The sequence below is a fragment of the Hemitrygon akajei genome, chromosome 2 (assembly GCF_048418815.1).
Source record: "Hemitrygon akajei chromosome 2, sHemAka1.3, whole genome shotgun sequence".
Lineage (NCBI taxonomy): Eukaryota > Metazoa > Chordata > Chondrichthyes > Myliobatiformes > Dasyatidae > Hemitrygon > Hemitrygon akajei.
The window spans coordinates 88,450,652-88,467,666 of record NC_133125.1 but is presented as its reverse complement, the minus strand read 5'-3'; the positions used below and the strand labels follow the sequence as shown (position 1 = coordinate 88,467,666).

General features: G+C 37.9%; 2 protein-coding genes across 2 annotated transcripts in view; both read right to left on the bottom strand.

Moving 5' to 3' along the window:
- The window catches only part of ubxn4 (UBX domain protein 4), a 58,644-nt gene that overhangs the window by 20,157 nt on the left and 21,472 nt on the right, over nt 1–17,015 (bottom strand). Inside the window, exons 6-8 of the mRNA XM_073025710.1 lie at nt 9,422–9,545; nt 9,065–9,119; nt 7,708–7,872 (exon numbers count right to left, since the gene is read on the bottom strand). Coding sequence (XP_072881811.1) covers nt 7,708–7,872; nt 9,065–9,119; nt 9,422–9,545 — 344 coding nt within the window. The remainder of the gene's footprint in view (nt 1–7,707; nt 7,873–9,064; nt 9,120–9,421; nt 9,546–17,015) is intronic.
- On the bottom strand, nt 14,458–15,636 carry LOC140714426 (uncharacterized). The gene is made up of 2 exons (XM_073025723.1): nt 15,241–15,636; nt 14,458–15,201 (listed from the first exon to the last, which is right to left on the bottom strand). Exons 1-2 carry the CDS (start codon nt 15,634–15,636, stop codon nt 14,458–14,460), a joined length of 1,140 nt encoding a protein of 379 aa, XP_072881824.1.

Below are 17,015 nucleotides of genomic sequence, written 5' to 3'. Positions count from 1 at the left end.
CTATTTACAAACCCCATTTCCAGAAAAGTTGGGATGTTTTCCAAAATGCAATAAAAACAAAAATCTGTGATATGTTAATTCACGTGAACCTTTATTTAACTGACAAAAGTACAAAGAAAAGATTTGCAATAGTTTTACTGACCAACTTAATTGTATTTTGTAAATATACACAAATTTAGAATTTGATGGCTGCAACACACTCAACAAAATTTGGGACAGAGGCATGTTTACCATTGTGTAACATCACCTTTCCTTTTAATAACACTTTTTAATCGTTTTGGAACTGAGGATACTAATTGTAGTAGATTTGCAATTGGAAATTTTGTCCATTCTTGCTTGATATAAGACTTCAGCTGCTCAACAGTCCCTGGTCTCTGTTGTCTGATTCTCCTCTTCATGATGTGCCATACATTTTCAATAGGAGATAGATCTGGACTGGCAGCAGGCCAGTCAAGCACACGCACTCTGTGTCTACAAAGCCACGCTGTTGTAGCCCGTGCAGAATGTGGTCTGGCATTGTCCTGCTGAAATAAGCATGGACGTCCCGGGAAGAGACGTCGCCTTGATAGCAACATATGTCTCTCTAAAATCCTAATATACGCCTCAGAGACAATGGTACCTTCACATACATGCAACTCACCCATGCCATGGGCACTGATGCACCCCCATACCATCACAGATGCTGGTTTTTGCACCTTTCGCTGATAACAATCAGGATGGTCGTTTTCATCTTTGGCACGGAGAACTCGATGCCCGTTTTTTCTGAAAACTAGCTGAAATGTGGACTCATCTGACCACAGCACACGGTTCCAGTCTTTCGGTCCATCTGAGATGAGCTCGGGCCCAGGGAACTCGCCGGTGTTTCTGCATAGAGTTGAAGTATGGCTTCCTCCTTGCGTAATACAGTTTCAAGATGCATTTCTGGATGCAGCGACGGACTGTGTTAAGTGACAATGGTTTTCCAAAGTACTCCTGAGCCCAGGTGGCTATAATTGTCACAGTAGCATGACGGTTTCTTAGGCAGTGCCGCCTGAGGGCTCGAAGATCACGCGCATTCAACAGTGGTTTCCGACCCTTGCCCTTTACGCACTGAGATGTCTCTGAATTCTCTGAATCTTTTCACAATATTATGTACTGTAGATGTTTTTTTTTTGTTTTTTTTACTTTTTTTATTGTTTTCAAATAGTTACAGAATAAATGTGTATGAAAAAAAAAGTGTTACCCAGCCCCCCTCCCTTAACCCCTCCCCCCTAACATCCCTATTAAAAAAAAGAAAAAAAAAAGGAATGCCTGGATATTGGAGGGTCCCCACATGCTCCACGGAGTTCGTAATAACTTTAGTGTATATATTTATTTCTTTCCCCAAGTAACCAATTATTTCATCTTCGGAGCACCTATATATTTAATCCTGTCTTTTGTAAATAAGGGCGCCAAATTTTCAAAAATGTTTCATATTTATCTCTTAAATTGTAAGTGATTTTTTCAAGTGGAATACAGCCATAAATTTCGTTCTTCCAACGATCTATACTTAGATATGTATCCGATTTCCAAGTCACTGCAATAGCTTTTTTGGCTACTGCTAATGCAATTTTTATAAATTCTTTCTGATATTTATTCAATCTGGATATTGGTTTTATCCCTTCAATATTACCTAGTAAAAGTAATATTGGGTTGTGTGGAAGTTGTATTCCAATAATTTGTTCCAGTAAAACTCTTAAATTTGTCCAAAAAGGTTGAATTTTAGAGCAAGACCAAGTAGAATGTAAAAAAGTACCAATTTCTTGGTTACATCGGAAACACTGATCAGATAGATTTGGGTTTAATTTGTTTATTTTTTGTGGTGTAATATATAGTTGATGTAAAAAATTGTATTGCACTAATCTTAATCGAACATTTATGTATTTGTCATACTCTCAAGACATAGTCTTGACCAGTTTTTTTCTTCAATTTTGATATTCAAATCGCTTTCCCATTTTTGTCTTGACTTATGGACTCCTTGTTTAATTGCCTGTTTTTGAATCAAATTATACATACAAGAGATAAATTTTTTAATCTTTCCTTTTTGAATTAAAGTTTCTATTTCATTGGGTTTCGGTAGTAACATTGTTTGACCTAGCTTTTCTCTTAAATAAGCCCTTAGTTGAAAGTAACAAAAAAGAGTGTTGTTTGATACTTTATATTTATTCTTTAATTGATCAAATGACATTAATATACCTCCTTCAAAACAATCTCCTATATATCTAATCCCTTTTTGAAACCAATTATATAAAAGTTGATTATCCATTGTAAAAGGAATGTCTATTTTGAATTAAAGATCTCTTTGCTAATAAGGATTTCTTTGTCTCATCGTCAACATTTATCTTATTCCATAAATCAATCAAATGTTTTAATATAGGAGATTCTTTCTTTTCCCGTATCCATTTAGATTCCCATTTATATATAAAGTCTTCTGGTATGTTTTCTCCTATTTTATCTAGTTCTATTCTGATCCATGCCGGTTTGTCTTTCTCAAAAAAAGATGCAATAAATCTAAGTTGATTTGCTTTATAATAATTCTTAAAATTTGGAAGTTGTAACCCTCCTAGCTCAAATTTCCATGTCAATTTTTCCAACGATATTCTTGACATCTTACCTTTCCAAAGAAACTTCCTCACATATTTATTCAGCTCTTGAAAAAACTTCTGGGGTAATTGTATTGGTAGTGATTGAAATAAGTATTGTAATCTAGGGAATATATTCATTTTTATGGTATTTACTCTACCTACTAATGTTATTGGTAATACCATCCATTTATCAAGATCTTCTTGAATTTTTTTCAATAGTGGTAAATAATTTAATTTGTATATGTTCTTTATATCATTATCCACTCTTATACCTAAATATTTTATACCATTTGCCGGCCATCTAAATTGGGTTATTGATCGACATTGATTATAGTCTCCTTTAGTAAGAGGTAAAATTTCACTTTTATCCCAATTTATTTTGTAACCTGATACTTTCCCATATTCTTCTAATCTATAGGATAATTTACGCAACGATTGCAATGGGTTTGTTAGATAAAGCAGAACATCATCAGCAAATAAGTTAATCTTGTATTCTTCCTGGTTAACTCTAAAACCCTTAATATCTGGGTCCATTCTGATCAATTCAGCTAATGGCTCTATCGCCAACACAAATAAAGCAGGTGATAATGGACAACCTTGCCTAGTTGACCTTGTTAACTGAAATGGTGTTGAAATTTGACCATTTGTCACTACTTTAGCTTTGGGATTAGTATTTAAGGTTTTAATCCATTTTATAAAAGATACTCCTAATCCGTATTTTTCCAATACCTTAAATAAAAAATCCCACTCCAATCTATCAAATGCTTTTTCTGCATCTAAAGCAACTGCCACGCTCATTTCCTCCCTCTTCTGTGCTAAATGAATTATACTAAATAAGCGAGTTACATTATCTGCTGATTGTCTATTTTTAATAAATCCTGTTTGATCCATATGTACTAATTTTGGTAAGCATTTATATAATCTATTAGATAAGATTTTTGCTATTATTTTATAATCAGTATTTAATAAAGAAATCGGTCTATATGATGATGGCTTTAAAGGATCTCTATCTTTTTTTGGCAATACTATTAAAATGGCTGTCGAAAAAGATTCTGGAAGTTTATGCGTTCTTTCCGCTTGGCGTATTAACTCCATAAGAGGAGGAATTAATAAATCTTTAAACTTTTTATAGAATTCAGGCGGAAAACCATCTTCTCCTGGAGATTTATTACTTTGAAGTGATCCTAGGGCTTCTTCGACCTCTTTCAATGTAAAAGGCATATCTAATCCCTTCTGTTCTTCCGTATTTAATTTTGGAAGAGTTATTTGTGATAGAAACCTTTCTATCTTGACATTGTCATTTTGTGATTCTGATTTGTACAACTCAGAGTAAAAATTCTTAAAAGCTTCATTAATTTCTAAAGGTTTATAAGTAATTTTATTTACTCTTGTTCGAATTGCATTTATTGTTTTAGAAGTCTGATCTGTTTTTAGCTGCCATGCAAGAACTTTATATGATCTTTCACCTAGTTCATAATATCTTTGTTTAGTTCTCATAATTGCTTTTTCTGTTCGATATGTTTGGAGCGTATTGTATTGTAACTTCTTGTTAATAAGTTGTCTTCGTTTTTCTTCTGTCATATTTCTTTGGGATTTTTTTTCTAATTTTGTAATCTCTTTTTCCAATTGATCTATTTCTATCATATATTCCTTCTTAATTTTAGAAGTATAACTTATTATCTGACCTCTCAAGTATGCCTTCATTGCTTCCCACACTATAAATTTATCATCAACTGAATGTAAATTTATATCTAAAAAGAACTGAATCTGTTTTTTCATAAAATCACAAAAGTCTTGATGTTTTAATAATATTGAATTAAATCTCCACCTATAAACTGATTCCTCTTTATCTATCATTATCACTGTCATTATTAAAGGAGAATGATCTGACAATATTCTTGCTTTATATTCCACATTTTTCACTCTATCTTGAATATTCGTTGATAATAGGAAAAAGTCTATCCTTGAATATGTTTTATGTCTATTTGAATAAAATGAATAATCTCTTTCTTTTGGATTAATTCTTCTCCATATATCAATCAGATTTAAGTCTTTCATCAATGATAGAGTTAATTTTACTGCTTTTGATTTTGTAACAACCTTTGTTGATCTATCTAAAACTGGATCTAGACAAAAATTAAAATCTCCACCTATTAATATTTTATCATGTGCGTTGGCCAAATTCAAAAAGACCTCTATGAATTTTACATCATTTTCATTTGGTGCATAAATGTTCATAAAGGTCCATAGTTCTGAAAAAATTTGACAGTGTATAATTAGATATCTCCCCGCCGAATCAATTAATACGTTTTGTATTTTAATTGGTAGATTTTTGTTAACCAAAATTGCAACTCCTCTCGCCTTTGAATTAAATGAAGCTGCAATAACATTGCCAACCCAGTCTCTTTTTAATTTCTGATGTTCTATGTCTGTTAAATGAGTTTCTTGTAAAAAAGCTATATCTGTTTTCATTTTTTAATATATGTTAAAATTCTTTTTCTTTTTACTGGCCCATTAACATTAAAACTTAAAAAGTTTAGTAGATTAGTCATTTTTTTTAATTATATTACTCCAATCTATAATGATACCTAATCTTTCCACTTTCGTGGTATCCTGGGAAATCTTTAAAAAAATCTCCGTGTTGCTATGTGTGTCCCCACCAATCATCCAGGCAAAAAGATAGAAGAAAATTAAAATATAAAGAAAAAAACAAAATACCCCCCTACTAATGTTGTGGAAAAAAAACATTACCCCCCTCTGCTGTACGGGTCATGGCAACCGCCATGATTACACACGTGAATCCCGCAGTAACCGATCCAAAGCTCCCCAGCCCCCCCAACACAAAAAAGTATATGTATAAGAAGAGAAAAAAAAATACTATTCTCATTTAGTATTTCTAAAATTTTGCTTTTCTCTTCTATAATATCCATAAATGTCCATCACTTCTGTTCGTTGGGTCTATCTTCATCTTTAATCCATTACGTTTGGAAGTCTCTATGTGTAATTAGCGAATAGATGGAAGTTCTTGTACAAACTCCTCCGCTTTTCGATAATCGTGAAAAAATTTTTTTCCCTCCTCCAAAAAAATTATCAGTGGATGACGCATTGTAAATTTATAACCCTTTACCCATAAGGCTTTTTTCACTGGGTTAAATTCCTTCTTTCTCTTCAACAGGTTGTAACTTATATCAGGATAAAAAAGAACTGGTTTTCCTGCTATCATCAATGGCCCGTTTCTATTTTTGGCACTTTGGGCAGCGGCCTTCAGGATCTTTTCTTTGTCTTGGTATCGTAAGCATTTTATCAAAACTGATCGTGGGTTTTGATCAGCTCGAGGTCTTGACCTTAAGGATCTATGAGCCCTTTCGATCTCAATTGGAATTTCTCCTTCCATTTCCAACTTTTCAGGGATCCATTTTTGAAAAAAATTTATTGGATCTTCTCCTTCTATATCTTCTTTAAGTCCAACAATTTTAATACTACTGAAATTTTCAAGCTTATCAATTTGTTCCATAAATTGTTTTCTTTCTGATGCCCAAGCAGCATTTTCATTTTCTATTTTGTCCATTCTTTCAACCATGTCCTCCGTTGTAGTTTCCAAGTCCGTAATTCTTTTTTCCATTTTTTCCTGTCTCTTTGTCATTTTATCAAGCATAATCTCCATTTTGGTCATTTTTTCTTCGAGTATTTTTTGATTATTTTAAATTACTTTTAATGTGTCTAATTTACGCATTATTTGCCTCAAAGTCTTTTCTATATTTCTAGAAGGACTTTTAACTTCTTCTTCATCTGATCCTTCCGAGACACTTGACTCTCCCTCTGATTCACTATCACTTTCAGTTGCAGTGGTAGCTGGGCTTTGTAGTTCTTGTTGCTCCCGTTTGCGCATGCTCCGTCCTTCGCGTTTGCGCAATTCACGATGGCCTTTCCCTTTAGGAATGACCATTGTTGACCCGGTCTCCTGTTCCGTATCACCGGTGGTATAATGTACCTGAGACCGCGGTTCCTCGGTAGACGTGGGCCTTGTTCTTGTTCCAACTTGCGTAATCTTCCCGGTATTAGTTATCTTCATCTTCCTTCTTTGAGGCATAGCTTGACACAATCCGGAGTAGTTTATAAGTAACTTTTAGAAGGTACTGACTAACTTTTCTTCATTTAGACATTAATTTATTAACTTTTTACGGGAGAGCTGGGTTCCAGTGTCTCGATCCTACGTCATCACATGACGTCCCCCTGTAGATGTTGAAAGACCTAAATTCTCTGCAATCTTGCGTTGAGAAATGTTCCTTTTGAACTAACAATTCTCTCACGAATTTTGGAACAAAGGGGTGAGCCACGACCCATACTTGCTTGCAAAGACTGAGCCTTTGATGGATGCTACTTTTATACCCAGTCATGATACCTCACCTGCTACCAATTAGCTTGCTTAATGTGGAGTCTTCCAAACCGGTGTTACTTCAATATTCTGTGCACTTTTCAATCTTATTTTAACTCCGTCCCAACTTTTGTTGAGTGTGTTGCAGCCATCAAATTCTAAATTTGTGTATATTTACAAAATACAATTAAGTTGGTCAGTAAAACTATTGAAAATCTTTTCTTTGTACTTTTGTCAGTTAAATAAAGGTTCATGTGAATTAACATATCACAGATTTTTGTTTTTATTGCATTTTGGAAAATATCCCAACTGTTCTGGAAATGGGGTTTGTACATTTTTTGTGCGACTATACGCTTACATATGCTTTGTGATGCATACAACTGTTGGTACTATATTTTGTACCTAGGCCCTGGCGGAACACTGATTTCATGTATGGTAGAATGACAATTAAATTTGAACTTGAGGTGAGGGCAATGGAACCAGGCAGAATAACAGTTTGGCACAGACCAGAAGGGCTAAGGAGCCTATTTCTATGCTGTAGTACTCCATGCCTCATTAATTCAGTTATGAGCATGGTCTGAAAACATCATGGGAATGTTCCTGACCAAAGACTTCATCAGTAATTGAACACCTTCCCTCAAATGTCATGTTTCTAGTGTCCCACCTCCAACAAGATTGACATTTCAAAGCTAAGATATTAAACAAGACTTATAATCTCAAAACACCTACCAGGGCTATCTGTTGTTTAATTCTTTCTCGTGCTAAACGCTCCTCTTCTTTATCGCGGCTTCTTTCCTCAAGCATTCTCTTCGTTCTGTCTTCCTCTTGCTTTCTCTTGAACTCTGTCATTTCCTTGCCTAATTTTCTTCGTTCAACTTCAACTTTAATTTCATTCTGAAAGAAATTGTGTTTTTGAAATACAAACTGAGGACTAATTCGGTTAATAGTGGAGATTTATTTCAGTATTTTCTCTAAGAGCTGAATAAAGTCCCTTGTTGGAAGGGCCACCTAGCAATGGCTATTCCCATGATTACTGCAATGTAATTTTTCTTTATAAATGCCCCAAAATACAATACTTTCACAAGCTACAAATAGAAAATTCAGCCCTAAGACAGTATTGCAAACAATTAGAATAAAGTACATCTTAATTGCTCTGCAATCATTATCCATCATCTCACAACAGTACTCTCAGAACATTTGATCAATTCTGTTAACTTGCTTGTTATATCATTTATGTTCCATTTAAATTTAGACTGCTTATTAAAAACAAACAGAAGTATACAGTTAAATAAATATAAAACTATCAAATTAGAATTTGTGTAAAAAAGATGAACATAATCAATTCTTCATGTGAGCTATGTTAAAATTTCTATTATATATTCTCAATTGTTCCTCTAAAAACAATTTCCGTTGTTCGGTCTCCATGAAGTTGGTTTTAGAATATTTTGCATTGGCCAGTATAAAAGAAAATACTTTAATAAATCTCTCTTAGAATCAACAGGAATAGCTTTGAATATTTTATTCTAAAGTGACAGTAAATAAACAATAACTTTGCTTCCCTCAGCTATCCAGAGAGAAAAAAAATCACTTTAAAATATGCTGTTGTTTTACCTTTAAGTATATTGTTTTTGCAGATTGCACAGTTGCAGTAAAACTATGATACTCTTGCATGCTTAGGGTTCTGATGAAGCTGGGCTGACCAAATTATTCAGTTATTCCCTATGAATAGCCTGGCACATTTTAAAATGATTTTATGTTAGATGCTAATCAGCATTGTAATAAATTTTCCATTGAATTTGCTAGATTTATTGGGAGGTTGGGAAAGGAACATGAAACACAGAATCCCAGCGAACATTGGAAACTCTTCATAATTTGCAGATGATCAGATTTAATGTATTAGATTTGTATTGTCTTAAACTATCAGAAACAGCTTAAACTAGCACGATTAAAAGTAAACTTTCTCAATTAATAGTAAAGGCTTATAGAATTCTTGTTTAGTGATACTTAATAAACATTAGTCTCCAAATGCAATAAAAATACAAATGCACAAAGACAAAGTTGTAAATAATATATAGTAAAGATTTACCATTGCTTCTTCCCCCTTTTTCTGTTCCCTTCGTTCTTCAAGCTTCTTAGTGAGTCTGGCACCAAATAAAAAGTTAACCTTATTTCTGTGTTTGCTCTGAATCATCACACAGGACATCTTGCAACAAATACAGATGATTGAAAAAATATACACAAATAGCTTCAAACCTGAGGGCTCAAATTTCTATGAAATCTTTGAAAACTAAACCAAATATTAGTTTCACATTTTAAAAAGATCTCAGGAATGAAAATGTCAATAAATAAAAAGCATTAAATAAATATCCATTAATAAGCAAACTTGAGCATCAGTGAAATGATTTCCCAGTGCAGATATTTAGATAGATGCATTTAGAAATACCTTTCAACTCGAGTGTTAAGTTCCTCCTCCTCCTCCTGAGATTTTGCAGAAACTTCATCATTATTTGAAGTGACTATATTAGAGGGACCAGCATGATCCGAAAGATCTTTATTTACAAGAGATTCTGGAAAGAATGAAATAAATATTTAGCCATATTCAAACAGAAGGATAATGCAAAAGAATCTGCAAAATTTCATTATTTGAATATCATCTTTAAATTTTTAATTTTTCTAGTTGATTTGTCTCCACTTTTTCCTGAAGGCAGTGGTGTAGAGACTGCTGCTTACATGCGTCATACTCCTGGGCTGAGCTTTTTGCTACAGGCATCCCTTTGAGCACACTGCTTCAGCAGAAAAGGCCACCAACACCAAAAGGAGCTTTAATAGTTGGTGAGACCCCGTCTCCAGCTTATCAGCTACCAAACCAGTTATGGTTTGCGACCAACTTAGATAGTCAACAATCATCCCATACAATTTTTTTTACCCTTAGAACAAATTATCTAATCTGGTTGTATTATTCTTCCTATGGGATTAACTCTCAACCCTGCTTCTTGTGAGCTCAGCAAAGCTACTCCAAGATAATTCTGAATTGGAGTTACTTCTCAGCTAATCTGATAACAATTATCACACTACCTGCCTCTTGTACTTGTTAACTTTTCCTAAGAATGTAATATTGTATAAAGGGCTCCACACCTCCACAACTTTATGTATTAAACAAGACTTTGATGTGTGGTGAAGAATATACTGACTGGCTATTTCTCAGCCTGGTATGGAAACTCCAAAACCTTTCAATAGAAAATCCTTCAGAAAGCAATGGATATAGCCCAGTTCATCACAGGTAAAGCCCTCCCCCCCATTGAGCATATCTACACGGAGAATTGTTGCAGGAATGCAGCGTCCATCATCAGGGACCCTCCCCTACCACCACCCAAGTTCATGCTCTCTTCTCACTGCTGCCATCCGGAAGGTGGTACAGGAGCCTCAGGACCCACAACAACAGGTTCAGGAACAGTTATTACCCCGAACCATCAGGCTATTGAACCAAATGGGGAAAACCACTCAACTCCACTCACCCCATCACTAAAATGTTCCTACAACCTATGCACTTACTTTCAAGGATTCTACATCTCATGCTCTTGTTATTTATTTAATTTATTTTGTATTTTTGCAGTTTGTTGCCTTTTGCACACTTGTTTCCACCCTGTTGTGTGTGTGTGTGTGTGTGTGTGTGTGTGTATATATATATACACACATACACACACACATACTTTGATTTCAAAATTACTTTGCACTTTGATATTTTGTAAAGAAACCCACCCCACTGATACCAACTTCTCTTTCATTCTTTAGCCAGGTACAAGCAATCTGCAAGTTGCATAAGCATGTGGGGACACAAGCAACACACACACACACACACAAACAATGCAGAACACATCAGGTTTCTTCTCCATTGACCCTGAAGACAGTGACCCACAGGCACCCATGCTTATCTACTGTAATATGACAGGTGAGATTTTCCCTTTAAAGTTTCTAAATTATTCAGTTCAGGATTGCCACCTACAATATGAATGTTAAAAGATTAACCAAATATGCACAAAACTGTACTTTCTAGATTTAGAAAAACATACATTCAAATTCTATTTTGTGTGGTGTAATGCTCTTCCATACAAAATAATGCAGTCTCTATCTTACCAATCCACAGGAGATTCATTGAAAGATAATCATTGGTAAAGGTTTGGCATTTATTAGAACAGAGAACAGTATAGCACAGAAACAGGCCCTTTGGCCCACAACGTTTTACCGAACCAAATTATCAAATGACCAACTACACTAATTTTTTATGCCTAGTCAACGTCCATATCCTTCCATTCTCCTCACATCCATGTGCTTATCTAAATGTGTCTTGTTACGTACCCCGTAACTGGGTCACTTACCAGCAAAGATAGAGAGGTCCGTTGAAGTCTGATGGTACTATTTTTAACAGTATTTATTGATAAAAATACACAAAAATAGTATCAATGCAAACATACAGATAATATACGTCGTCAATACTAAATCTAAAAGCGCGGGTATAATAATAATCAATAAGAAATAGCTCTATCGTTGTCTAGGGGATAATGTATTGTCCGATGGAAATATAAAAGTCACTTTAGTTCATTCAGGCTGCAGCCTTTGGTTGGAGTCAAGAGAGAGAGATTTTGGAACTTGCCAGAGTTTCCTTTTTTATGATGTCGATCCTTCGAAATGTCGTTGGTGTCCTTTTCCTTTTAGCTAGGCCGTTCTTCCGTGGTCAGTCCCGCCAATCCCAGGCAACGGGAAAGGACGCACACGGGCCCCACCGGTTGTCGCTATTAAACGCTGTCACGGGATTTCTAGCGTTTCTCCTGGTGCGTCTGAAGGGGTTGTTCCCCAGACCCTCTTTTATCCTTACTCACGGGGTCTCAGATGTCAATCAGGTTGGGATGATGCCATCCCTCAACCAGCCCACTTTGGCCATTCCCTGAGGGCTTCAATGAATAGTACAGTACTCAATACACAATTCTGCCTCCAAGAGACAATGGCCGTTATCCATGGCTTTGTATCACGGAGGCCAGGACACATTCCAAACGTCTCTCTCTCATTTCCTGGATCCCCAGACCCGAATTAATAGCGATCTTGCGATTCTCGAAAAGGAGGGGGCTACTTTGTACCCTTCGGCCCCTCAGAGTTGGGGCACAGTCGTAACACCCCCTTTCTTCAATGCGTTTTTACCATCGGTAAAAACAAAGTAATACAGAGTCTTACAGGATTTTAGAATATAACACAGTACAAAAGTTTTTTTTCCACTACAGAGTAATACAGTTATACATTCAATTCAGCATCTAAACAGTTACCAATTACATTGTCACTTCCTTTAATATCTTAACATCTTGTACCTTACTAAAGTCTTGTAGCATCAGACTCCAATTTAATAACCACCTATTTTTTTTAATTTTCTTTCCTTCAGCAAACAAAAACTAAAGAGTTGTGATCTTAGCTTACGTGTATACTACAAAAGTTCATGCAAATACTAATCTTTATGTTACTTTCAAACTTAACAGTCAAGCTTCCATGGGGGTTGTCTTTATTATTCACATGCTTTGTCGAAATCCCTTAAAACCGGCTTCTGCTATTTAAAAATGGCGTCCCATTAACCCTCGCCTCTTTTCCAGTTAATTCCCATGTGGTGAGCTTGTGCACCCTGGCGAAATAGGCTTTCGCCCGCTCCATTCATTGGAGTTATTTTATCAACAATGTGTTCCAAACTTAGACCATTTTCCGAATTTCCACACAATTCTTTAATTTTACGCAAGTTGCTAGTTTTCTCTTCAGGACCCTTCAGGCTATTAGTTCTCAATGCCAGCGATCCCTCTTTGTTCAAACAGCATTTCGAATTCTGCGGTTTCACACCACACTCTGGAATAACAATAGCGTGTGGGGCCCCTTTACCTTCCAACTCAACCTGTAATTGATTCACAGGCACCGCGGTACCAAGCCATTGTCTCTGTAGCCTGGTTGCTGCTTCTGACATCAATCCAGACTTTAAATTTTCTTCATTCAATTTGGAAACTACACTTTTCCCTTTTCCTTCAATAATAATAAGTTACCTCACCACCTTTTATCTCCTCACTAACTTTTAACACACCTTCGAGCACAAACAACTGGGAACTCTCACTTCCCACTATTACCAAGGTTAACCCTTTCTTCACTGAACCAAGTCCATCTGACCCACAAGGACTGCATTCCTTTTCAACTGAATCAAATACTCAGACTTTTTCTGAGCTCCATTACTAGGTTCAGTACCACGTGCATCCACATCTTGGACACACTCAAACGGGACATTTGCCTCTTCCAGGCTTTCAATACCCGTACCCTTTTCAAATTCCAAATTCCCTTGCTCCTCCCAGCTACTCTCTGGGCAACTCCCTTCCGGAGTAAACTCAACCCCGCGGGCTGAACAACCTCATCTGCCAACCCAGCAGACTTCTTCAAGGTAATGGCATCCTTTTCATCTAGGACTGCCCTCATTTCATTATCGGGAACACCTTTAGAATTTTCAACTTCTTCAAACAGTTCTGCCAAACCAGACAGATCATCCATGTCCAACCCTGGACCTTTTAACAGCTTTATCTGTTTCTCATCTTTATTTCGTGCCTCTATAAATTTTCTCCTCACTAAGGGAAGGTCTACCTCCTCTCCCTTACTCTCTTTCACTTTACTACTCTTCGTTTTACCACCCTCTAAACCCTCGTGGTACAGGGTCGGTAAAAACGTCTCGGCCAAATCGATACTGGCCGGATTTAAACTGCTCTCGTTCTCAGCTGCCTTTCTCGACATGCTGCGAGTGACTGCGCATGCGGGATAGATCTTGGAATCTAGGGGCGGGACCGCAACACTCACCGGCTGTCTCATCAGCTTCATGGCTGACCAAACCTTACCACCGGCTAAATCATTACCCAGAAGGACGTCTGTGTCAGTTCTCCGGAATTCTGATCGCACCCCCATTTCAACTGGTCCAGATACCAGCTCACAATTCATAATGATCCTATGCAAGGGCACCGTTTCTGTCCTTTTTCCTATTCCTTTCAAAGCTACCATTCCCGTCTTGCGACCAAAATCCAGTACCTTACTGCTAATCAATGACAGTTCAGCTCCCGTGTCTCTCCAGATCCGCACAGGAACTGGTGGGTCTCCCTCTCTCACAGACACGGTTCCGTTTGACATACAAGTCTCAGACCCTTCTCGTACTCTGTCTACCCGGGGCTCTCTTGTCGATTTACTGATCACCACGGCACATCCTATAGGGACTGCTGCTTTCCATTTTCCTGTCTCCTTCCTCGGAGCAAGGCACCCGGATGCAATATGTCCCTCCTTTCCACAATTAAAACAGGTCAAGCCAGGAAATCTCCTGCCGTCTTGCCTCTCCTCTTCAATGTTACCACTAGCTCCCGGCGGGACCTCTGCCTCAGCCGGCGGGCTTTCTCTACCGTTCCCACGGTCTCTCTGGTAACTTTTATTCTAGGAAAACTTTGTCTTGTGGGTTAGGGCATATTCATCTGCGAACCTAGCAAATTCGGAGATGGACTTATTCGGCTTCTCATTCAAATACATCCGGATATCCTCCGAAACACAACCTTTAAATTCCTCAATCAGAATTAACTCCCTGAGACGCCAAAAATCCTCTTCCACTGTTTCTGCTGTACACCAGCGATCCAAGAGCACACCCTTCTCATAGGCAAACTCGGTATTCATCTGATTCCACCCTTTCTTTAAATTTCTGAACTTTTGTCTATACGCTTCAGGTACCAATTCGTAGGTCCGGAGAATGGCCTCCTTTACTTTGTCATAATTCTCCGCCTCTTCCTCCTCCATGGACAACGCCGCATATGCCCGTTGTGCCTTCCCTTTTAACACACTTTGTAACAACGCCACCCACTGCTCTTTGGGCCACTTCTGATTCACTGCCACCTTTTCAAAAAGCAAGAAATAACTATCAACATCCGTCTCCTCGAACGGAGGTACTAACCTCAACTCCCGACTAACATTAAACCGCTCCTCTCGGTCTGACCCTTGAGCTCTTCGCTCTTGCCTTAACTTCTCCATATCCAAGTCATGTTGCCTCTGTTTCTCTGCCTCCCTCTCCTTCTCGGCTCTTTCCTTTTCTTTCTCAGCTCTCTCCCTCTCTTTTTCAGCTGCTTCCAGCTGTTTTAACTGAACTTCATGCTCCCTTTGTTTCTCAGCTCTTTCCTGCTCCCTTTTCACCTCCAACTCCTTTAGCTGGAGCTCATGCTCCCTTTTCACCTCTAACTCCTTTAGCTGGAGCGCATGCTCCCTTTGCTTGTCGGCCCTTTCTTTTTCTCTCTCGGCCCTTTCTTTCTCTTTCTCAGCTCTTTCCTTTTCCTTTTCAGCTGCTTCCAGCTGCTTTAATTTAATTTCATGTTCCAACCTTAATTTCTCCAACTCTAACTGAGCTGTCCCACTAGCTGGTACCTTTTCAGGGATATTTTCCAATACCTCAGCTGAAAACACATCCTTCACAATATAATACTGGGTTATGGCCCTCCGCACCTCCCGCTTTTTCATCGACAACCTCACTTCTGCGAGGCTTAGTCCTTTCGCAATATTTATTAATTCTGACTTGGTGGCTGCCTCTAGCGCCTCCAGAGTCGGGTTTTCTATAAATTCATCCACGTCCATCTTTGCTGGTTTCCCGTCTGGCTACCCGCGTAACCAGATCCAAGTGTGGACTTATAAGCCTGATTCACTGGCTCCCCAATTTGGTATCAAATCCCGAGACGAGAACCCCAAGTTGTTACGTACCCCGTAACTGGGTCACTTACCAGCAAAGATAGAGAGGTCCGTTGAAGTCTGATGGTACCATTTTTAACAGTATTTATTGATAAAAATACACAAAAATATATCAATGCAAACATACAGATAATATACGTCATCAATACTAAATCTAAAAGCGCGGGTATAATAATAATCAATAAGAAATAGCTCTATCGTTGTCTAGGGGATAATGTATTGTCCGATGGAAATATAAAAGTCACTTTAGTTCATTCAGGCTGCAGCCTTTGGTTGGAGTCAAGAGAGAGAGATTTTGGAACTTGCCAGAGTTTCCTTTTTTATGATGTCGATCCTTCGAAATGTCGTTGGTGTCCTTTTCCTTTTAGCTAGGCCGTTCTTCCGTGGTCAGTCCCGCCAATCCCAGGCAACGGGAAAGGACGCACACGGGCCCCACCGGTTGTCGCTATTAAACGCTGTCACGGGATTTCTAGCGTTTCTCCTGGTGCGTCTGAAGGGGTTGTTCCCCAGACCCTCTTTTATCCTTACTCATGGGATCTCAGATGTCAATCAGGTTGGGATGATGCAATCCCTCAACCAGCCCACTTTGGCCATTCCCTGAGGGCTTCAATGAATAGTACAGTACTCAATACACAATTCCGTCTCCAAGAGACAATGGCCGTTATCCGTGGCTTTGTATCGCGGAGGCCAGGACACATTCCAAACGTCTCTCTCTCATTTTCTGGGTCCCCAGACCCGAATTAATAGCGATCTTGCGATTCTCGAAAAGGAGGGGGCTACTTTGTACCCTTCAGCCCCTCAAAGTTGGGGCACAGTCGTAACAGTCTTAAAAGTTGCTAATATATCTGCTACTACCCCAGGCAGCACATTCCAGACACCCAGCACTCTGTGTGAAAGAAAACTTGCCTCTTGCATTTCCTTTAAGATTAACTCCTCTCACCTTGAATGCATGCCCTATGGTATTAGACATTTCAACTGTGGAAAAGGACACTGTCTACTCTATGGTGCCTCTCATAATCCTCTATCAGATCTCTCCTCAGTCTCCACTGCATTCAGGAAAACAACCCAAGTTTGCCCAATCTCTTGTTATAGCACATGCCCTCTAACCCAGCCAGTATCTCTTTTGCACCCTCTCTGAAGCCTCGACGTTACTCATAGAAACTACCTACATCTCTGAATCCTGGTCAGCTCTTCACAATTTAGTTTCCTGTTGCCCTTGTGATATCAGTAAATTGAGTAGCCATACCTCTGGTGCTCTGAACTTTGAA

Excerpts from the sequence above, each read along its gene's own strand:
- LOC140714426 (XM_073025723.1), bottom strand. The coding sequence starts at position 15,636 with ATGGACGTGGATGAATTTATAGAAAACCCGACTCTGGAGGCGCTAGAG. Across the intron at positions 15,202-15,240 it reads TCCAGCTAAAGGAGTTAGAG|GTGAAAAGGGAGCAGGAAAG; the intron begins GTGAAAAGGGAG and ends AAGGAGTTGGAG.